Below are 24,009 nucleotides of genomic sequence, written 5' to 3' on the forward strand. Positions count from 1 at the left end.
AAATTTGTGCAAAGCTTCCACATTCTGGATGCAGTCGTGCCCAGGTGGCTTCCTCTACCTCATTTCTTCTCTTTGTATATCCCTACTTGTGCATGAATGATTAACATCGGGTGCAAGTTTACCCAGTGTTCTTTCACTCTTAATGGATGAAGAGGCTTAAAGAGGAAATGGAGTTAAATGAAGGTATTTAATTTATTTCCTGGGGATGGGCAGATACTCAGGTATGTATCGTCCAACAAACTTTGATTGTTGAACTTTATACATTGAAATTTGCAGTGTTTCTGAATCTGTGTAGGTACGTGTGTTTTCTTAAGTCTAAATTAGTTCATTATTGTGACAGGTACTGAGGTACAGTGAAAACCTCTGATCATTTCATCACATTTGAGCTTTGAGGTGGTGCGGGAGTAAAGCAAAGACAGAATAAGGTGTTCCAGTTACAGAGAATATGCAGCACAGTTAGACACTAAGGCACAAGGTCATGACGGAGTAGAGTGCCAGGTCACGAGTCCATCTTATTGTTCAATAGTCTTATAACAATGGGATTTGGATCTTCTGTCAAGTAAGAGAAGATCCTTGTTTATTTTGGCTGTTTTACTGAGACAGCAAGAAGCACTACAGACGAGGCATTTGTGGATTTAGTATTGTTGTCTTTGTAGCTTTCTTTTGCATTGCCATAGCCTTAAGTAAATACATAAGATGCAGACCTTTTAACAGAATATCCCTTATTGAATTTTTTCTTCGAGCTTGCCATTTTTGTCCCTCTGCATCCATACTACTTTACATCTTGACTCGCTCTCTGACTTAGTAACGACCCTGGAGAATTCCTCCTTCCTTACTCCTGCTGTCACACTTGGGGTCCTCTGACTTCCTTTCTTTGTATTGTTACCAAAGCCTGATTCTAAATTGTGGAATTTGTGCCCCAAATGCAGTAATCACCTATCCTTTAAGGCACTTTCTAAAACAAATACTCTCGACGTGAGTATATCAGTCTGCCCTCGTCCACTCTGATTTGCACTGAACTGGGCAGATAGTATTGTTCATAATAAGTGCAAAGTATTAGATTTGTGGAGCTAGATCAGCTAGAATTTGTGGAGGGAGAAGCAGAATTAACACTTCAAGTTAATATCTGAATAAAATGATAATTGCTCAGCTTGTGTTGCTCCCTCCTGAACCAAGACAACACACACGATGTCTGCAGACATCGTCGATTCATTCCTTAAAGGCTGTGAGGGAATGGGGCCCACACTAGACGCTTGCATATCAAAGGTGCTCTGTCAACCTGCTCCTGTTAAGCAACACCACCCTCTGACAATAAAGGTCCACAACAAGACTATGGGAAGCATGGACCACATCCCCATCTATCAGCAACTTCCACAATGAGCAAGCTTGCTTCCTCTTGTGCTCCAGTGTAGGCGAAAAAAAATGTTCAATAATTGAGACCTCAAACCCAGTGCAAGGCCCATGGTATTCAATGCAGCAGTGATCCCAGCCCTGCTGAATGTGCCTAAGATAGGGACTGGTCCACTATCTCAACAAAATTATTGGAATCCACTGGTAGGGTAAGTGAACCAAGGTCAGCGTCACCTCCCAGCAAAGATCCTGAAGATTGAGGCCTTCTTTGCACTCAGTTAGTTCCAGTGGGAGCCAACTGTATGCAAGGAAGGCCGGGCACCAGACTTCCACGGCAAGATTACCAGGGTAAGGGGGATGTTCTTGTGGTGAACTACATATACCTGTCTGGACTGCTCCTGTGGCTCCTCCCACAGACCCCTGCTGACTGCTCCTGTGACTCCTCCCACAGACCCCCCACTGACTGCTCCTGTGGCTCCTCCCACAGACCCCCTGCTGACTGCTCCTGTGGCTCCTCCCACTGACCCCTGCTGACTGCTCCTGTGGCTCCTCCCACAGACCCCTGCTGACTGCTCCTGTGGCTCCTCCCACAGACCCTGCTGACTGCTCCTGTGGCTCCTCCCACAGACCCTGCTGACTGCTCCTGTGGCTCCTCCCACAGACCCCCTGCTGACTGCTCCTGTGGCTCCTCCCACAGACCCCTGTATAAAGGTGATTGAGGCCTGATGCCCAGCCTCATTCCCCAGGATGTAGTGTTGTTCATTCTTCCAGTCAATAAAAGCCAATACCTCGCTTCTTATGTCTCAGAGTGAGTTATTGATGGTGCATCAGTTCTCAAAGGAAGTTTGTGGTATCCCATCAACTCGGGAATCCCTGGCCCACAATCGATCTAACTGGAGAAGGAGCATTGTCTGTTTTTGTAAGGAGTTCATTCATTGGGTGTAAATAGAAGCCCAGTGTACGTGACAGAAGGAGAACTCCACTTCCTAAGTAGCCATCTGCTTGCCCCATCAGCCACATGCTCCCCTGCATGTGTTAGAGCCCCAACACTAGCCTCACCAGCCATCTGAATGGAACCGCGAAGGACTGCCTAAAAGTCAATCAGCTACTTCTTCAACATGCGTTACAATGTTGGTGTTTTAACATTTTCAAGCTTCTTTCTGGCAGTAACAGTAAATGACTGGTAGAAGAAACAGTCCCAATTCAGATTAATTTTTTTAAATGTCTAGTAGTAAATATGGATTTCAACACTACTTTGTTGGTCCACGTGCCAACTAGTCAGTGCTTTCAAAAGTAAATTTGAAATTATACAAACTCCTTCAAAATACAGCATATTTAGGAAGCAGTCAATAGTATTTGGGCCAAGCAATATATAATTTTCTAAATTACCATCCTTGTTACTTGTAGCATCAAATTTAAATAAAAAACAAGATCTTTCTGCTAAGTTTGAGATCAATTGGTTGGGTTATTAGGCAACAGGCAAGGGACAATATAAAGAAAATAGTTTTAAGCAGAGCAACCACTGTGTGAGTGGATAGAGGCAGAGTGGGGAATTGAGGCTTTGGTGAGAAGAGGTGGATGCCGAGTTCCCAGAGGCCGTTGTGTGTGTGGAGCAATGCAGGAGTCTTGAGGTCTGAGGCTTTGGCTTGAGGCAAGGAGGCACATGTGACTTGCGGGTAAGAATGAGTTTTTTTTATATATAGCAGTTAACTATAAAGATACCAATTTACAACTAATTAAATAAAGCAATGACGCAGAATCAGATACTGTGTTGTAACTGCATGCTGCATGACGTGCGAGCTGGTGGACTCCATTCTAGTTTCTGGTGACCACCTCTGCAGCAAGGATTGGTTGCTGAATGAACTCAGGCTGAATGGTGATGGTCTGGAATCTGAGCCTCAAACACTGCGATGCATCAGGGAGTGGGGGAGTTACCTTGACAGTGTGTTTCAGAAGGAAGTCACACCTATTAGATTAACTACGTTGAATTGGTTTTGTGGTCAGGGACAAGAGGGTGTGACGGTGAGTGAGGCAGGTAGGGAGATTCAGAGGCAGTGCTAGATGAGCTTTAGCCATTGAACTGTTCCAATAGGTTTGAGATTATTGCTCGCTGCAAGGATGAGAGCGGTGGCTATAGGAAGGATGATCTACTAACTGTGGTACCATGGTTTAGGGGGCCGTTTAAGAGGAGATAGAGAAGAGAACTGTGATATTATAGTCAGGGAATAGATACAATCCTCTTTTGCTAGGATCGAGAGTCCCAAAGGCTGTGTTGTCTGCCTGGTGCCTGGGTTCAGGACATCTCATCTGATTTTTGAGAGGGAGGGGAAGGATCCAGGTGTCATGGTCCATGTGTGTACCAAGAGCATAGGAAGAACAAGGAAAGAGGTTCTACTGAGGACATTTGAACAGCTAAGGACTAAATTAAACTGCAGGTTGATCATCTCTGGGTTGTTACCTGAGTCATGTGCAAATTGGCACAGAATCAGAATCAGGCTGATTACCATTAACGTATGTGGAGGAACTTGTTACTTTGTGGCAGCAGTACTATGTAATACATTAAAAAATAACAAGAAATATATAAAAAAATAAATATGTAGTGCAAAAAGAGAGCAAAATATAGAGGTAGTGTTCACAGATTAAAGGACTATTCAGAAATCTGATGGCAGAGGGGAAGAAACAGTTCCTAAAATGTTGAGTATGTGTACTTAGGCTCTTGTTCTTCCTCCCTGATGGTGGCAGTGAGAAGAGGGCATGTCCTAGGTGGAGCATGAGGGCCCTCAATGATAGATGCCACCCTCTTGAGGTATTGCCTTTTGAAGATGTCCTTGATAGTGGATAGACTAGTGCCCATGATGGAGCTGGCTGAGTTTACAGCCCTCTGCAAATTTTTCTGACCCTGTTCATTGGCGCCTCCATTTCAGATGGTGATCAACTGGCCAGTATGTTCTCCATGGAACTCCTAGTGCGTCTTCTTTGTAATTGTATCAATATGTTGGCCCCAGGATAGATCTTCAGAGAAGTCAACAACCAGGAAATTGAAGCTGCTCACCTTTTCCACTGCTGACCCCTTGATGTGTTCTCCTGACTTCTGCTTCCAGAAGTCCACGATCAGTTTCTTGGTCTTACTAATGATGATAGTTGTGTGACACCACTCACCAGCTGATCTATCTCACTCTTGTACAACATGCTTCTTTGTCTCTTTCTGACACCCTGCCAACAACAGATGTGTCATCAGCAAATTTATGGATACCATTTGAGCTGTGACTAGCCACAGAGTCGTGAGTCTAGAGAGAGTAGAGTAGCAGATTAAACACAGATCCTTGAGGTGTGCCTGTGCTGATCGTCAGCAAGGAGGAGATGTTGTTTCTGATCCACAGTGACTGTGATATGAATAACAAGAAAAGGAAGTTAAGGATTCAGTTGCAGAGGAAGTTACAGAGGCCCTGTTTTTATTTCAATTAATTTTACTTATTTTAGTTAGTGATACCGCTTAGAACAGGCCCTTCCAGCCCAATGAGCTGTACTGCCCATCAACCCACCTATTTAACAATAGTCTAATCTCAGGACAATTTACACTGACCGATTAGCCTACTGACCAGTACATCTTTGGACTGTGGGAGGAAACTGGAACTCCCATAGGAAACCTCTGCAAGCATGGGCAGAATGTGCAAACTCCTTACAGCTGGTGCTGGAATTGAACTCTGAACTCTGGAATGCACCGAGCTATAATAGCATCAGGTGAACCGCGAAGCTAACATCGTGCCAAATGCTTGTTTGAAGCTTCTTGGTTAGTGCTGAGGGCATGATGGTGTTGAACACTGAGCTGTAATCAATAGTTTACGTATTGCTGTTATCCAGATGGTCCAAGGCCAAGTGGAGATCCAGTGAGATTGCATCCACTGTAGACCTATTGTGGCGATAGGCAAATTACAGCGGGTCCCGGTCCTTGCTCAGGCAGCAGTTAATTCTAGCCATGACCAGCTTCTCAAAGCACTTCATCACAGTAAATGTGAGTGCTACAGGGCAGTAGCTGCTCTTCTTGGGCACCGGTATGATTGATGCCGGTGGGAACCTCCGACTGCAGAGTGAGAGACTGATGATATTCCAGCCAGTTGGTTTTCATTGTGCTGTAGGTACACCATTGGGGCCTGACACCTTGCAAGGCTCCAGCTGTCAGCCTCCAAGACAGATACCACAGGGTTGCTAGATGCTGCAGGAATTCACACAGGTATAGCTTTATTCTCCTTTCAAAGTATGAATGAGAGCTGTTCAGCTTATCAGGGAGTGAAGAATCACTGCCATTTATGATGTTAGGTTTTGCCTTGTAGGAAGTAAGGGCCTGCCAATGCTGACATGTCAGTGATTTTTGTCTCTAGCTTCACTTGGGATTGCTTTTTCCCTCTTTAAGATACATCTCTTTTGTGCACCGTTTTCCTCATATAAGATGAAACATCTCCCACCATTTTGACCAACATTTTGGTCAACTGGCTATATGACTGAGAAATGTTTGTTTGATAATGTTTTTACAAAGTATTTTAGGGCAAATATCTAAATTAATTAAGCTTTGCAAATGCAATTAATTGCTGCATTTAGTGTTGCTCAATACAACAATATTTTCAGTTTTTCAAATGCTAGAAATTGTGCCACCTTGTTTGCGATAGTTCAATAAAATCATTGGTCAGAGGCTATTTGTCTGCCAGTGTTAATCCTCTGAATCATTCAAAGAGGATCAAGTGGCTAGAAATTCCTCACTGTAACCCAGGGCAATGAGTAGTTCTGTGAACTTTTGATAAGTCGGAGTCATGCAGCATGGAAAGAGGCCTGTTGAGTCCAAGCTGAGTCCTTTCACAATCAGAAATCAAAATCAGGTTTAATATCACCAGTATATGTCATGAAATGTGTTGTTGTTATGCAGCAGCAGTACATTGCAATATGTAATAATAAAATCTGAGAATTACAGTACAAAATATACAAGTTAAATTAAATAAGTAGTGCAAAAAGAGAAATAAATAGTGAGGTACTGTTCATGGGTTCAATGTCCATTCAGAAATCTGATTACAGAGGGGAAGAAGTTGTTCCTGAATTGTTGAGTGTGTGCCTTCAGCCTCCTGTACCTCCTCCTCAATGGTAGCAATGAGCAGAGAGCATATCCTGGCTGATGGGGCATCGCTCCTTACAGATGTCCTGGCTGATGGGGCATCGCTCCTCACAGATGTCCTGGATGCCAGGGAGTCTGGTGCCAATGATGGAGCTGACTGCAGCTTACTTCAATCCTGTCCAGTGCCCCCCACCCCCATTACCAGACGGTGAGGCAGCCAGTTAGAATGCTCTTCATGATACATCGGTAGAAATTAGCAAGTATCTTTGGTGACATACCAAATCTCCTCAAGCTCCTAGTGATGTATAGCTGCTGTCTTGCCTTCTTTGTAACTGTATTGATATGTTGGGCCCAGGATGGATCCTCAGAGATGCTGACACCCAGGACAAGAACTGCTCACCCTTTCCACTTCTAACCCCTCTGTAAGGACTGATGTACGTTCCCTTGCCTTACCCCTTCTGAAGTCCACAACCAATTCTTTGGACTTACTGACAAGATTTACGTACAAGATTGTTGCTGTGACACCACCCAACTAGCTGATATATCTCGCTCCTGTATGCCTTCTCGTCACCATCTGAAATTCTACCAACAATAGTTGTATTGTCCGAAAATGTACAGATGTCATTTGAGCTGTGAGAGTAGAGCAGTGGGCTAAGCACACATCCTCCAGGTGTGCCAGTGTTGGTTATCAGCGAGGTGGAGATGTTTATTCCGATCCACACAGATTGTGGTCTTCTGCGGAGGAAGTCAAGGAACCAGTTGCAACAGGAGATACAGAGGTCCAGGTTTTGGAGCTTTTTGATCAGACCTGTAGGAATGATTATGTTAGATACTGAGCTGTAGTCAATAAACAGCACCCTGATGTAAGTATTAATATTGTCCAGGTGATCCAAGGGTGTGTGTAGAGCCAATGAGATCACATCTGCTTAGACCTGTTATGGTGATAGGTAAATTGTAGTGGGTCCAGGTCCTTGCTGAGGCAACAATTGATTCTAGCGATAACCAACCTCTCAAAGCACTTCATCACTATAAATGTGAGTTGTAAAGCCTCTCTTTTTGGGCACTGGTATGATTGTTTCACTTCTGATGCAGGTGAGAACTTCCAACTGTAACAATGAGACTAACCTTACATCACATTTTAGCTTTCATGCATTTCAATCAAGTCTACCCACCCTTCTATGTATCTTAAGGGCAATTTAGAGTGACATTTAACTATCAACCCCTACATTTTGGGCTGTGAGAGGAAATTGAAGCAGATGGAGGAAACCCATGCAGTCAAGGAGAATATGAAATGTCCAAGCAGACAGCACTGGAGGTCAGGATTAAACTTGGGTCACTGGAGCCATGAGATAGTAGCTCTACCAGATGCACCATTTATTCCAGTAATCTCAGAAGTTTGTGAACCTTTGAAGCTTCTTTTCTCAAAGTTTAGTAGCAATAGCGTCTTTGAATATTTTAAACACAGGGATCAATGCATATTTGATAAGCAAGGGAGTGACAAGTTCAAAGTCGAACTTCAAAGAATATTTTATTATCAAGGTATGTATACACTATACAACCTTGAGATTCATCTCCTATTAGGCAGCTACAAACCAAGGAATCCCACAAAAAACAAAAAAGACCATCAAACATCCATTGTGCAGAGGAAAAAAAAGACAAATCTTGCAAACAATAAACGCAAGCAAATAGCATTCTGAACTGAAGCCTACAGTGTCCATGCACAAACACTTAGTTCAGTGCAGAGCAGCGCAGTGAGCTGAACCTCTAGCCCCAACACCTGACCTTTTCAATCTGGCTCCACGCCTAAATCATCGTCCAAACATCGGTTTCAGTCACTTCGATCTGCTCTGGGGCCTGGACCCTGCCGCCTGGATTCGGCGAATACCCAACCCCTCTGACTCGACCTGGTGGCTAAATCATCATCCAAACATCGGGCTCTATCACTTCAATACGCTCTGGGGCCTGTACCCAACCTTTCCAGTTTGGCCCAGTGCTCAAATCGATCTTGACAACAGGCCCGTTACCTCATCTCACTTCATTTCTACCATCAGCAATTTGTCTCCAAGTCCAAAGGGAAGTTACATACTATTGCTTGCGATGATTGTTTGCCAGAAAAAGAGTGATTAACAGAGTATTTAGTTATTTTCCTTGTTTCATTAGCCACCAGCCAGAAGTCGCTGAGATTCACCAGCACCACCTTAAACCGGAAGGTAACCATGGAAATGAAGGGATGAGGGGTGCAGTCAGATCAGACGTAATCTTGTTAAGTGAAGAAATAGGCCCAAGACTGAATGGCCCTGTCATGCAAATGCATGTGTTTGTAAAAACCGCTTGGAGAGAAAACCACAGTACAGAGAGGGTCATCAAAGAAACATGAATGTGAGAGTGGGTGTTGTTTGCTGGCAATTAACTGATTGTGGGGCCTGTCGTTCTGAGCTTAACTAACAAAATGAGAATTTTATCAATTCAAACAAGCATACATCAAATATGAAATCACTTGATCTGTCCTGAGGATGTGAAAGGCAAAATTGTTCATTTAGCTAGTTGAAGTAAAAAGCAGGAAGCTGCATCTTTAAATTAAAACTGAAATTGCTTGAAAAGCAACTAGTCATAAGCTGTTGTGAAGTGAAAACCAAGACTGTGATTCAGTCTGGACTCTTCTTCAGGTTCCTGTCCCTGTGGTTTGTCAGTTTATATGAAAAGCAAAATCATCTCAAAATTGGGAGATTTTCTGAAATGCAATTTGCTTCAGCTTTTCAGCAATAAATTTGGCTCTACAATTGATTACAAAGCTGGCCAATAGAAGGCAGGCTTGCACGTGGTGTACAGTGGAAATCTTGACTGAATTGGTGGTAATTTTACATTTTTATGCAAGTTCCTAAGTAAGTAAACGATTGACTTTATTTTGTGAAGAGTTTTGCATTCAACAGTAATCATTAGTATACAGGGATTTGGTGATCCTCCCCTGTTACCTAGGAGAACATAAAAAAAAACAGCCAGTTAAGTACCTCCCTCATTAGAACGTAGCAGGCTGCCAAAGGCTTAATGACCATATTTCACGTCCTAATTGTGTGGCACCCTAAGGTTCTTTTGATGGAATTATATGTTAGACACAGGAATAATGAAGTGGTCCAACGGTCTATTCAATTCACATGCTAAAAGTTGTATCGTTCACCCAGACGGGTAAGAAAGAAACAATTAATAATAAAGCCAAAAATCATTCAAATCAAAGGTCTAGAAATTCATAAAAATGTTAGAATGTTATTCCATATCTCCATATTTTAAAGTTTTTAAAATATTGTGGAGTTCACTGGAGCTTTGTGCAACGTGGATTGCAGCAGGTATTAAAGACCCAAAGAAGGGATAGATGTGTGCTGTTCAGGTGGTACCGTGGCTGACTGAAGGCAAGTCAAGTATGACTAGCCCTTTAAAGATATTGTTTCAACCTTAAATTGTAGAAAAAAGTTGGTTCATAGGTCTGTACATAGCTAGCATCAGTCTTTATTTAGACAAATGTACTTAATAATTATGCTAGAAATGAAGTTGTGACATTGCATTTCTGTGAAATCAATTGGACAAGCCAACCACTAGACAAAGAGTGGAGACACAAGTGACTTATGAAATCCAGAGCACCAAACAATCTGCAAGATGAACCTGCTAACTGGGACTAAGAAAATCCTGCACCAAAATGATCATACAATATTAATGACTATCAATAACACTTGCAAAGTGTGAAAAGTTGCTTATCAGGATGTTACCATGCAGTTCAATTCCATCACACCTGTTATTTTGGCTTTGCACAGATGAATTTCTCAGGGGAAAATACTTTTATCAAACCTCTTTGCAGTGCCACTGCGCTTCATGGTCCATAACCCTTACTATTTAACTTGTTTAAAATAGCTTTATCAGTTTGAGAAGTTGTCATAAATGTCAATGGCAACAAAGTTTTTCAAAAGTGTTACTTCCTCAGAACTTTTTTGTTTATGACAGACCACTTAAAGTTAAACACAAATATAATTTCAGACTACTTGTATCACATAGGAATTTGGAGAAACAAGAAATTAACTTTTATTGAATATAATGCACTTAATTGCATTATGGTGCTAACACATTGCAATAGTTCAACTCAGCTAAAAATGTTTTGTTGATGATCTCAATGTCTTCTTGCTTAAGCATCAAACAATAATTAGTCAGCATTTACAGATTCCAGTTGTCCTGATACCATTTCTCTTGTCATTGATAACCCATTTGATCTGTGTACCAACAAAAATGCCATCCTTAATCTTGGCGTCAGATATTCTGACTTGAATTTTGAATTGAAGTATCAAATATAGGTGATTTTAAAACAAATGGTAAGTATTACAAAAATTTCATGGTTATTTTCATGATCAGCAGCCCAAATCCTTAAGATGCACCCAGAAGTCTTCAGGAAACAAAATGTTTGTTGTTCAAAATCTATCTGGATCATGTCTGGGGCAGTTATAAAATTAATTTCAAAGACAACCTTTTATGCAGGGTTATAGGATATCTTATGGCAGTTATTGCCTAAAAAGTTGAGGAAAAGAAGATAATGAAATTAAGGATGACTGTTTGCACTTTGAAATACCCCTCCTGTTACTTTTCTTGCAGGAAAGCAGTGATCAGTAAAACGTTGCATGTTCTAGCTACACTACATAGTCATGTGATAATATCCCCCTTTCTTTAAAATGTTCATGCTTAGACATTGAATTTATGATGTGATTGTAAAGTTACTGCCAAAACTGGAAAAATGTGCTTCTGCGGTTAATCAGTTGTATCAATTTATCAAGAGGAAGGTCTATAGCATATATGTCAAACTCAAGGCCCGCGGGCCAAATCCAGCCCGCGGTGGAATTATCTTTGGCCCGCGAGATAATATCTAATTACTATTAAAGCTGGCCCCAGTAATCGAAGCGCCTATGGCGTATGATATGGCTAATGCTGAGTTTATTCAGGTACCAGGTTTTCAGGGTTTTTAGTGTTTATTCGGCAGTCTTGCTCGGCAGTCTTCTTCATAAGAAACGGAATTTGTAAAGTGAAACACTTTGTAGTTATAGCAGAGACTGAGACACATGAGAGCAGGCCATGTGTCTCAGTCTCTGCTATAACTACAAAGTGTTTCACTTTACAAATTCCGTTTCTTATGAAGAAGACTGCCGAGCAAGACTGCCGAATAAACACTAAAAACCCTGAAAACCTGGTACCTGGATAAACTCAGCATTAGCCATATCATACGCCATAGGCGCTTCGATTACTGGGGCCAGCTTTAATAGTAATTAGATATTATCTCGCGGGCCAAAGATAATTCCACCGCGGGCTGGATTTGGCCTGTGGGCCTTGAGTTTGACATATATGGTATATGCTTTATGTGGCATCAAAATATTTGATAAGAAATTTATCTTTGGTTGTCACTGCTAAATGGGTGCTGGTTGTTGCACTTAACTCTGTACATTCAGTTGAATTGGATTTGAAGTTTTACCCACTTTATACAGAGGATTCAACTGGATTAGATTTGATGCCAGTACTAATATTCTACAACAGGGAAATTATCCCATGGGACATTCCTTGGTAACTTATGTACAACGAATGGATGAAAGTTAGTGGACAAGGTAGTCAAGGAAATAATCAAAAATCAGCTATCAGAACTTCCAGAAAGTGCTAAGGCCTAGAAATTTGTAAGCGTAGTGCTTTTATTTAAGTGTGACACCAACAATCAACTTGGAAGAGAATATTTCTTTGACAAATTGTATTACTGTACTGTGAAAATTTAACTCTGTTGGACGATTAGCTTCGTGTACTGGACATACCTACAGTGTCACCTTGGCATCTAGCAAAAGTATTCTCTCTGTATCAGCCGTTTATGCAACTTGCAAGGAAAATTAATCCCAGACATTCCCAGGATATCCATTTTTTTCAGAGCACATTCCCACTATTTACCAGTCTTTTAGGCCTTGACCACTCCTGAATGACTCCCACCCTGCCCAACACACACACACACACACACACACTCTCTCTCTCTCTCTCTCTCTCGCTCTTGCTCTCTCTCTCTCTCTCTCTCTCATCCTGACCTTTCTCAGTTGCTCTGATACCCTGCTCAATGGCCCTCCATAAAACAGAGAACTGTACAGGCCCTTTGGCCCACAATGTACTGCTCAGCTTTCATCCTACTCCAAGCTGAAACTAACCCTTCTGTCCCATATGGCCTCCATTTTTTCTTTCACCCATATTCTTACCTTAAGTGTCCACAATGTATCTGTCTCTACCACCACCCACCAAGGTAATGCATTCCATGCACTTATCTGTGTAAAAAAAAAAAACTGCCTTTAACACCCCCCCACCTATTTATTTCCTCAAATCATCTTAAAAGTATGTCCTTTTCATAATAGCCATTGCTATCCTGGGAAAAAGGTATTGTCTGTCCACTCTATCTATGGATCTTATCTTCTACACCTCGATCAAGTTTACTCTCACCTTCCTTTGCTCCAAAGAAAAATGCCGTAGCACACTTAACCTTTCCTCATTAGACTTTAATCCAGGCAACGTCCTGGTCAATCTCCTCTGTACTCTCTCTAAAACTACCACATTCTTTAATGAAGAACAATACTGCAAATATCGTGTAATCTGAGCTTTATAGAGCTGGCACATTACCTCACAAATCTTGAACTCAGTTCCCCAACTGATGAAGGTGATCACACCATTCTTAATTACTCTCTCAATTTGTGTAGCAGCTTTGAGGGATCTATTGATGTGGAGCCCAAGATCCCTCTGTTCCTCCACACTGCTAACAATCCTGCCATTAACTTTGTACTATGACGTCAAGTTCAAGCTTCCTAAGTGCTTCTCTTCACACATTTCAGGATTGAACTCCATCTGTCATTTCTCAGTCCTGTCGATGTCCCGTTGTAACCCATGATAGCCTTGTACACTATCCACAACACTACTAACCCTCATGCCATCAGCACCTTTCCACTTCCTCATGAAAGTCATTTATAAAAATAGCGAAGAGCATAGATCCCAGGATAGATCCCTGCGGAACACCTCTAGTCACAGACCTTCAGGCAGCATACGCTCCATCAATTACTACCCTCAGCTTTCTATGGGAAAGCCAGTTCTGAATTCGCACAGCCAAGTTTCCCTGGGCTCCATGCCTCCTGTCTTTTTGGTTGAGCCTATGATGGGTAACCTTGTTACTTAAATCCATGTACACCATATCCACCTCTTTATCTTCAACTATTTGCTTTGTCCCTTCCTCCAAAAAGTCAACTATGCTCATGTGGTATGACCTGCCTCTCATAAAACTACGTTGATTATCCCTTAACAGACTATGCTTCTCCAAATGCTCATAATCCTGTCTCTAAGAATCCTTTTCAATAGTGTATACTGGTCTATAATTCCCAGGATTATATCTATTACCTTTCTTGATTAAACAAATAATACTTGCCACCCTCCAATCTTCTGGTACTACTCCTGTGACCAGTGAGGATGCTAAGATCACATAATCTGGCGTATATCCCGACTGACTCCGGGGCCTTATCTATCCAAGTACTTTTCAAAATTTCAGCACATCCTCTTTCTCTACCTCACCATGTTCTAGCACATTAGCCTGTTCTACGCTGACCTCACATTTAACAAAGTCTCTCTCACTGGTGAATACCAAAGCAAGTATTAATTAAGGACTCGCCCTACCTCCTCTGACTCCTAGCACATGATTTCTCCTTTATCTCTGACCAGTCCTACTCTCACTCTAATCATCCTTCTGTTCTTCACATATGTGTAGAACAACTTGGGACTTTACCTAGTCCTACTCATCTCACATATGTGTTGAACATCTTGGGACTTCCCCTAATCTACTCATCAAGGCTTTCTCATATCCCCTTCTAGCTTTCCTAGGTCCCTTCTTAAGCTAATTTCTGGCTATCTTATAACCCTCAAGAGGTCTATCTTTGTTCCTAAACCTTAAGTAAACTTCTTTCTTCTTCATGACTAGATGCTTCTCCTCTCTTGTCAGTCATGGTTCTCTCACTCCACTATCCTTTCCCTGCCTCAGGGGGACAAACCTATCCAGGTGCTCTACAAACAACCTCCACATTTCCTTTGTGCGTTTCCCTGAGAGCATCTGTTCCCATTTACACCCCTCAAGTTCCTGCCTAATAGCATCATAACTAGACTTCCCCCAGTTAAATGGTTTCCCATACAGTCTACTTCTATCCTTGTCCAAGGCTATGTTGAAAGTCAACGAGTTGTGTACACTGTCTCCAAGATGTTTGTCCACTGAGAGATCTGGCGCCTACCAGACAACTCCGATCCTCTCTACATCTCCTGTTGGTCTAAGTTTTCAATCCCATGATTGCTTGATCCCTTGATTGAAATGATATCTCAACCAATGATCCTCTAACCCTCCAATTCCCACATCAACCCCGCCCATCTTGACTGCCTGACTGAGGGCCTGATCTCACATTAGGTGCTGATATAGCCAGCCAGCCCATACCACAGCTTCCCCAGGTCCCAATCACATAGTTAACCTCCATCCACTTCCCCCACCCCAAACATGTACAGTGCTGGATGTCATATTTTACAGAGAGCTTGAGGGTAAGTGGGTGTGTGTGTGGGGGGGGGGGGGGGAAGTTTGGTGTGGTGACCCAAGACCAGGTTGGTCTTTGGTTTGGTAACACCTTTGCAGATGCACCCCTGTTTCTAGTCCCTTGTATGCGAAATAAACCCAGTCATTCTCAAAATTCTATGAGTTCAAGGACTCCATATGATGGATTGGCGTGGGTGGGGCAACTCCATCTCAAAGTGCTGCACAAGTTGCAACTTAAATGAGTGTAAGACGCCAGACAAGCAAGTGCCCTGTTTTGGTGGTGGTAAATTTTATAAATAGTAAGGCCCAGAGAGCAATTGGGAGCTTGATGTAAATTTGATCTAAATTTAGCCATTGCTGGCCAGTTTCCCAGAACTCGGGAAAACAGAATCAAAATGGAGGCAGCAGCTACTGGCTCTAAAAGGTAAGTGCCTTTTATTACAGTTTTCAAAACCAAACCAAGGGCCTCCAGTTACCATTAGCTTTCCTGCCTGGCAGGAAACATAGGGAAAACTTATGACAAGTTGAGTCTTCAAATCGTAATTTGCCATATTTCAAGTTGCACCCTCTCCACCTCCACAGAAGTATCGAGTACCTTCCACTGTTTTAAGATTTCAAATATAAAACCATTTTTAATAACCAAGAGCTTTTGTTCTGAAAGTAGCAAACCAGCTGATGTTTATATTGAAGCAATTTGATGAGCATACCGAATGAATAGTGAGAGTTTTCTATGAAGTACAGATGATCCCTGCGTTCTGGGGTTTGTACCCAAAATGCAAATTTGCGTTTATTTATATACTTTTCTTTGCATGGATTCCACGAGAGTGAATTTATTTTGTATCTCAAATTTTAGGTAGTGATTTGTGAATTCTGTGAGGACGAGTTTCTGTCACCCAGTCGGCTGTAATATGGGAGTCGTCTGGACAATTCAAGCTTTCTAACAGCTATTTTGTTAATAATATACAGTGTATCTATACTACAACTTCATTACAAATGAAGATACAATTTTGCTTCGGACATGCATCCCTGCTATGTGCGTCACCCCCTATCTTGTCCAAAAATTATAGATCATAGCATTGCTGTAACTACATTTTGTTCAGAAATCATTCTCGATCCGTCAAAGAAATTGGCCACAACAGCATTGCCAGTTTTCTTGCTCTTATCTAACTTTCCTTTTTCAAGGCTGTGACTGATTCAGGAACACTACCCAGTGGACAGCAACGATCCTGCTGCAGAACCTCCCTCAAACTCACTCTTTCTCAGCCTGCTACCTTTGCCTGCCTTAAAGTAGCTGTGACAGTGTTGTTTTCCTTTACTGCATATGACTGTTACACAGAAAGCCTTTCTTTAACAAGCTAAAAGTCCTGAAGGCTTAACCCAATTAATCTTCCTCCTTGGAGAATCCTCCTGTATCAGAAATCCTGTCAATCTTTCTCACATTATCTCTAAGGAAAATATAGCTCCATACACAAGGAGTTTAATCGACTACTGCTGTTACTACTAGAGACATAGAATCATGGAGTACTGCAGCACAGAAGCAGGTCCTTCAGCCCATCTAGTCCATGCCATCTATTATTCTGCCCAATCTCATTCACCTGCACCTGGTCCATAGCCATCCATAACCCTCTCATCCATGTACCTATCCAAATTTCTCTTAAATGTTGAAATCTAACCTGAATCCACCACTTAGTTTTCCTGGCAGCTTGTCCAACTATCTCCTTCGGCTGTCCGTCGATTTTCGATGATGACTGAGGCCTGGGCACGGTTGTATAGAAGACCTGCAGTTGCCCATGCTGCAAGTCTCCCCTCTCCATGCCACCAATGTTGTTCAAGGGAAGGGCATTAGGACCCATACAGCTTGGCACTGGTGTCATCGCGGAGCAATGTGTGGTTAAGTGCTCAGGGACACAACACGCTGCATCAGCTAAGGCTCAAACTAGCGACCTTTAGATCGCTAGACACCTTAACCACTTGGCCACGCACCACGCATCTCACTACCCTCTGAGTAAAGAAGATACCCTTCGTGTTCCCCTTAAACATTTCTCTTTCACACTTATCCTGTGACCCCTAGTTCTAGTTTCACCCAGCCTAAGTGATCTGGTTGAAACTGTGGTAAACTGGATCAGCAAATTTGCAGATGGCATCAAGATTGGGTTGTAGTGCACAGTGACAGAGGGAGTTAATTGAGCAAGGACATCTGTGTTATGTTGACAGTCACCTCTAATTTTGGTGTCAGCTGCAAATTTGCTGACCGAGTTTATCACATTTTTAACCAGATTGTTGATACATATAGATGACAAGCACAGAGCCAACACCGATCCCTGCAGAACACCACTAATCACAGGCCTCCAGTCAGTGAGGCAACCATTGTCTCCTCCCCTGAAGCCAATGTCAAATCCGATTTCCTACCTATCTGAAATGCTAAGCAACAGATCCTTCTTGACCAACCTCCTATGTGAACCTTGTCAAAGGCTGGACAATATCCACTGCCTTTTCTTCATCAACCTTCTTGGTGATCTGCTTGAAAACCTCTTTAAGATTGGTGAGACCTGACCTCCCATGCACTAAGTCATGTTGACTATCCCTAATCAGTCCCTGTCTATCCAAATACTTATATCCAGTCCCTTAAAATGCCTTCCAATAACTTGCCCTCTGCTGATGTCAGACTCACTAGCTATAATTTCATAGCCTTGTCTTAGAACCTTCCTTAAACAACGGAACAACATTAGCTATCCTCCAATCCTCCAGCACCTCACTCATAGCTAAGAACATTTTTAATACCTGTTAGGTCCCCTACAATTTCTGCACTAGCCTCACACACAATTTTCCTCAAGACAGCAAATACTTCCGCCTCTGTACTACCACTGTAGTTTGCGTATCAGCGAGCCATATATAATTACAGACATCTTTACAGTAATTTTACACTCCATTCTCTTTGTAGTAAAGGCTAGTACCCCTTTTGCTTTGCTGGTTAACTAACTGAGGCTACGTCCACTCTACACTGGATAAATCCGTAACCGAAGCTTTTTCTCTTTGTTTTTACCTTCCGTTCACACTAAAACAGTGTTTTCGTCCCCCAAAACCGGAGCTTTTCAGAAACGCTTTCTAGTGTGTGTATTTTTGAAAACGCCAATTTGGCAGATCAGTGTGGACGGGGTAACTGGAGAAATCTGAAAACGCTGTCAGACGGCAGCGCGCCATTTCATTGTTTTCTTGAACGCAACCTAACAATTTCTGAACAGACAGCAACGAGACTGAAGCCAGAAGAGTTAGAAATGTACTCACCAAATACTTTGACCCATAACTTACTGAATAAATAAGTATAGTCACTTTGCCCTGTTTTCTGTCCTTGCTTGTATGAAGGTGGTTTACCTATTTATGCAAGTACTTCTCTAACAATAGATGTGTAACAGCCTAATGTAACATCGTATGGAAATACAAGATAATACTGGTGCAGACATGTTTTACGTATTTAACAAGAGGCTTTATTAATGCAACAGAGTTTGTCAGTTTTTCAATGTTCATCGTCAGCCAGGTCATACAGTCCGTGAACTCCCTGTTGGTTGCCTCCATACGCTTCAGTATTTGTTTTTTTTAAACTTTTAAATCCTCCTGCGCGAGAGCCAACAGCTGCCCATCATTTAAGTTTTTCTAGTCTGTAACTACACAAACACGCACCATCTTTCACAGCGAGATTCAACACCAAACATGTCGCTTGTTTTCAGTAGGAGGAGGAGATTCGCCGAAATCTCTGTTTCAACGTGGACAGAGATATTTTAAAAATGTAATAGTGTGGACGCTTATCGTTTTTACGCGAAACTGGCATTTTCAAAATTATCCGGTCTAGTGTGGATGTAGCCTCAGATTCCTAGGTCTCCGACTTGGAGCTGAGCCTCTGTACAGGTATGATTAACTGCAGATCAGTGGATGAAGCTGAGGAGTCTTTGCTGTTCAGGTCTGTTGGCATTGAGATTGTCCATGGGAATTCTCTTGTCTCGGGTCCTGAACTTCACTCGGATAAGTGGAAGTTCCAGTGGGTGAGCTATTGCAAGCCAGCTTCCACCCAAATGGGACAATGAGGTGGTAATCAGCAGCACAGAGTACTGAAAGGCTAGTAACTAGGCTCTACGTTAGAATACAGAGGTAGGTGGACACAAACTCAGGTGCCTGTCAACATGTACAGATGTCCTTGTACAATTATTCCCTCTCTCTTTGTGCTCTACACCCCCAATCTTGGCATCATCTGCAAATTTACTGATCCAGTTTGTCACATTATCATCCACTAATTAATGGGTTATCAACCAATAATTAATCAATTAATGCAGGCAAGTATGAGGTAGTGCGCTTTGGGAGAACAAACCAGGGTAGGATTTAAACGGTGAGATGTAGGGCATTAAGAAATGTGGTAGAACAGAGGGACCTAGGAATATGGATCCATAATTCCTTAAAAGTGGCATCACAGGTAGCTAAGGGTTGTAAGGAGGTCTTTTTGGTATATTGGCTTTCATGATGTACAAAAGTTAGAATGCTATGTTGAAGTTGTATAAGATGTTGGTGAGGCCTAATTTGGAGTATTGTTTTCAGTTTTGGTCACCTACCGACAGGAAAGATGTCAATAAGATTGAAAGAGTGCAGGGAAAATGTACAAGGATGTACCTGAGTTATAAGGAAAGATTGAATAGGTTAGGACTTTATTCCCTAGAGCGTAGAAGAATGAGAGGAAATTGGATAGACCGATACAAAATTATGAGGGGTATAGTTAGGGTAAACGTAAGCAGGCGTTTTCAACTGAGGTTGGCTGATACTATCAGTTGGTTCATGGTTTAAGGGTGAAGGGTGAAATGATTAAGAGGAACATGAGAATAATCTCTTCACTCAGAGGGTATTGAGAGTGTGCCAGTAGAAGTGGTGGATGCAGGTTCAATTTCAACATTTAACAGAAATTTGGATAGGTGAATGGAACGGAAGGGTATGGAGGGCTATGGTCCAGGTGTAGGTCGATGGGACTAGACAGATTGCTAGTTTGGCATTGAGTTGATGGACCAAAGGGCCTGTTTCTGTGCAGTAATATTCTATGTCTCTGACCCTCTCTCGCCCCCACTCACCCATCCACCCCTTTTCGCTATTCAGCCTGGCCATTCGTGTCACTGACACCTCACCTTCTGATCACTCGCTATGCCCCTTTGTACTCTTATCATCAAACTCCTACATGTCCTTCTCTCTTTCATTTTGTTGTTTCCCCCCTCCCACCGCACCCTTCATTAATCAGTGTGCACCCTTCCTCCTCTCCTTCCACGGGCCCTCTGCTCAACACACTGTGCAGCTCCTCTGCCCCACACCTCAGGGCTTTCCAAGTACCTTTGCTGTCCCTCCTCTGAGAGCCTCCAGCCTTTGTCCTTGGTGAGGATAGGCCAGGTGCTGTCATGCTGAAGTAACATCTTCATCTGTGAGCAGGCCACATCAGCCCTGCTACTGCTGTCCAGGAGTGAGGAGAAATGTGGTGCTGATGGTGGGTGGGGGCAGGTGCGTCACTGGGCAGGGTGTCAGATGTGTGGCTGGCAACAGGGTGTGTATTCACAAACTAGTGGATGTGCTTTGGGAGAGATTTGTGGCCAGGAATAGGAGCTGGCCAGCCACAGTTGTAATCATATAAGCTCTGATAACCTGTTGTGACGAATCTTACAGAATGTTTCTTAAATATCCAAATTTACTAAATCCACTGGTGTCTCATTTATCCCATTTCTGACCATCTTGAATAAAACATTTGTGGAACACTATTTCTTTTTCATAAATCCTTATTGACTCTGCATGCAAATTATGAGTTTCTAAGCACCCAATTACATAAATAATAGATTCTAGCATTTTCCTTATGACTGGTGTCAGACAAGTAGCAGTCTATAATTCCCTGTTCTGTGCTGCCTTTCTTTAATAGAATGGTTATGTCTTCATTTCTACCTGCCAATCTGCAGAGACCTTTCCAAATGTTGAACCTTCAAAGACACAGCATCCAACATTTTTGTGGACACTTCTTTTAAAAATATGAGACACAGACCATCACCCAGGGGATTTGTTGGATATAGTCCTCCTAATTATGCCATTATTTCTTCTTTACTATCATCCATTTCCTTTTTTTCTATATTATTGGGCTCTTTATTTACTCCTATGCTCCTACTTAAGGAATTTTGTAAAATGAGGACAGATAATTTTTGTTTAATGCTCCTATTATTCCCTTAATTCCCGTGTAAAAGTTTCCCTGCTTCTACCTGTGAGAAATCTTCATTTACTTTAGCTGATGTTTTCCTGCAAGCTCAGAGATGTCCTAGACCCAGCCATCTCCAGCTGCTTATAAAAATGGCCTGTAAGGTCAGAAATAGGATCACTGCGCAATATTCAACGCTGCTCATGACTCCTCAGATAGTGAAGCAGTCCACATTCATGTGCAGAAAGACTTGGGCAGAAAAGTGGCAAGTTGCATTCACGTTGCGCAACTGACAGGCAATGATGACATCCAACAAGATAAAACCAAGTTATGCCTCCCAGATGTTTGATTCCCACAAACAATGGGGTTACCATTGACCAAAACTGAACTGGTGTATCCATTATACAAGAGCAAGTCAAAGGCTAGGAATCCAGCAGCAAGTATCTCACCTGCCCACAAGGCTCAACAGGACTTTGATGGAAAACTGTCTACTTGCCTGAATGAGTGTGGCTTCAACAACACGAGAGGCTTGTCATCATGCAGAACAGCACAGCCTGTTTGATAATCCCCCTCCATCCACAACCATTCAGTCACTCCCCCACCGTAGCAACAGTTTGTACCATGTACGGAATATACTGCAGCAATTCACCAAGACTGCTAAGACAGCATCTTCCAAACTCACAGCCTCGGTCGATCAGAAGTACGAGGGCTGTAAAAGCATGAGAATACCTTTACCTGGACATTGTCCTCCAAGTCACAGGCTGTGCTGGTTTGAAAATGTATCACCATACCTGCAATGTTGTTGAGTCAAAACCCTAGAACTCCCATCATAACACAGACGGTTTACGCACACCTCATGGAACCCCACTGAGGGTATACGCACACCTCAAGGATTCCAGCAGTTCAAGAACCACCATTTTCTGAAGGGTAACTAGGGGTGGGCAATTAAATGCTGGCACAGCCTCTGAAGCAAAAATCGCTTAAATGAATATTTAAAAAACCTTTCATATTCTATTTTTTGCCTTGCTTGCAAATTTGCTTTCATTGTTTATAAACACCTTGGTCATCCTTTACTGAATTTTAAATTCCAATCAGTCCTCAGCCTTACTACTCATTCTGTCAGCACCATCAGCTCTTCCCTTAATCTAATATTATTGTTTACAAATAATTGACCACTTTTCCTATGAGGTTTTTGATTCTTTAAATCTGTCAGCATTCATTGAGGATTGTGGATAACTACTTTAAGCATTTGCCGTTGTTTAGAAACATAGAAAACCTACAGCACAATACAGGCCCTTCGGCCCACATGTCCTTACCTTAGAGCTACCTAGGCTGACCCATAGCCCTCTATTTTTCTAAGCTCCATGTACCTATCCAGGAGTCTCTTAAGAGACCCTATCATTTCCGCTTCCACCACCGCCGCCGGCAGCCCATTCCACACACTCACCACTCTCTGCGTAAAAAAAAAAACTTACCCCTGACATCTCCTCTGTACCTGCTTCCAAGCACCTTAAAATTATGCCCTCTCGTGCTAGCCATTTGACCTCTGGGAAATAGCCTCTGACTATCCACACAATCAATTGCCTCTCATTATCTTGTACACCTCTAACAGGTCCCCTCTCATCCTCTGATGCTCCAAGGAGAAAAGGCCAAGTTCACTCATCCTATTCTCACAAGGTATACTCCCCAATCCAGGCAACGTCCTTGTAAATCTCCTCTGCACCCTTTCTATGGTTTCCACATCCTTCCTGTAGTGAGGCGACCAGAATTGAGCACAGTACTTCAAGTGGGGTCTGACCAGGGTCCTATATAGCTGTAACATTACCTCTCAGCTCTTAAACTCAATCCCATGGTTGATGAAAGCCAATGCACCATGTACCTTCTTAACCAGAGTCAACCTATTTAGCAGCTCTGAGTGTCCCATGGACTCGGACCCCAAGATCCCTCTGATCTTCCACACTGCTAAGGGTCTTACCATTAATGTTGTATTCTGCCATCATATTTGACCTACCATCATATGGTGACATCCAGTTTCTAAATATATCTTAGCCATTAGCTTCTTTTTATTTGCCTTGTGGTTTTTCTATAATGAATCTCTATCCTTCTTTCCAGTTCCTTGAAAGAATACTTGATAAGTATGTGTGTTAATGGAAAAATATATTGCTCAGAGAATTACAAATAGAGTTTATATCCATTCCAATAATTTTGATGACGTAAAACAATTTGATTTCAAATGCTATAAACATACATATAGGGAACTAAATGAAATAGGTTATTGCAGAATATATTTGTACTGGGAGGACAATTGTAGGATCCAGTAAATCCCCTGGAAATATTATCAGTAGTATTTACAATGCTTTTAATCCTCAGGTCCATTTTGGTTATAAGGTTCAAAGAACCAGTAATGAAAATCTTGAATTTTTTTCCCCTTTGGATCTAGTCTCTTAGACTACAATTAGAATATTGAATTTCAATTACCTTCACTTTCCTTTGAGGTTATCATTTACAACTTTGTTGTGATATTATGATATTAAGAAGCTGACAGCACAGCAGGTGGCTCTTTAAAAGAACAATCATGCTTAATTCTCAAATTGAATCTGTAATACAATGAAAGTTGATAAAGGAAAGGTAGTGGACATTGTCTACATGACATTAGCAAGGCCTTTGACAAGGTCTTGCATAGGAGAATGATCAAGAATGCTTGGCATTCCGGATGAGGTAGTAAATTGAATTCGATATTGGCTTCACAGGAGAAGCCAG

The 24,009-nt window shown here is 42.2% G+C and overlaps 1 protein-coding gene across 4 annotated transcripts in view; it reads left to right on the plus strand.

Moving 5' to 3' along the window:
- The window catches only part of LOC140734758 (FYVE, RhoGEF and PH domain-containing protein 4-like), a 258,362-nt gene that overhangs the window by 90,154 nt on the left and 144,199 nt on the right, over positions 1 to 24,009 (plus strand). Inside the window, exon 1 of one of the 4 annotated variants that reach the window (XM_073059206.1) lies at positions 9,589 to 9,634. The exons of the other annotated variants lie outside the window; for them this stretch is intronic. Coding sequence (XP_072915307.1) covers positions 9,604 to 9,634 — 31 coding nt within the window. The 5' untranslated portion in view covers positions 9,589 to 9,603. Of the gene's footprint in view, positions 1 to 9,588; positions 9,635 to 24,009 lie in introns of those variants that run through there. 4 annotated transcript variants of the gene reach the window in all.

This window comes from Hemitrygon akajei, chromosome 10 (genome assembly GCF_048418815.1).
Source record: "Hemitrygon akajei chromosome 10, sHemAka1.3, whole genome shotgun sequence".
Lineage (NCBI taxonomy): Eukaryota > Metazoa > Chordata > Chondrichthyes > Myliobatiformes > Dasyatidae > Hemitrygon > Hemitrygon akajei.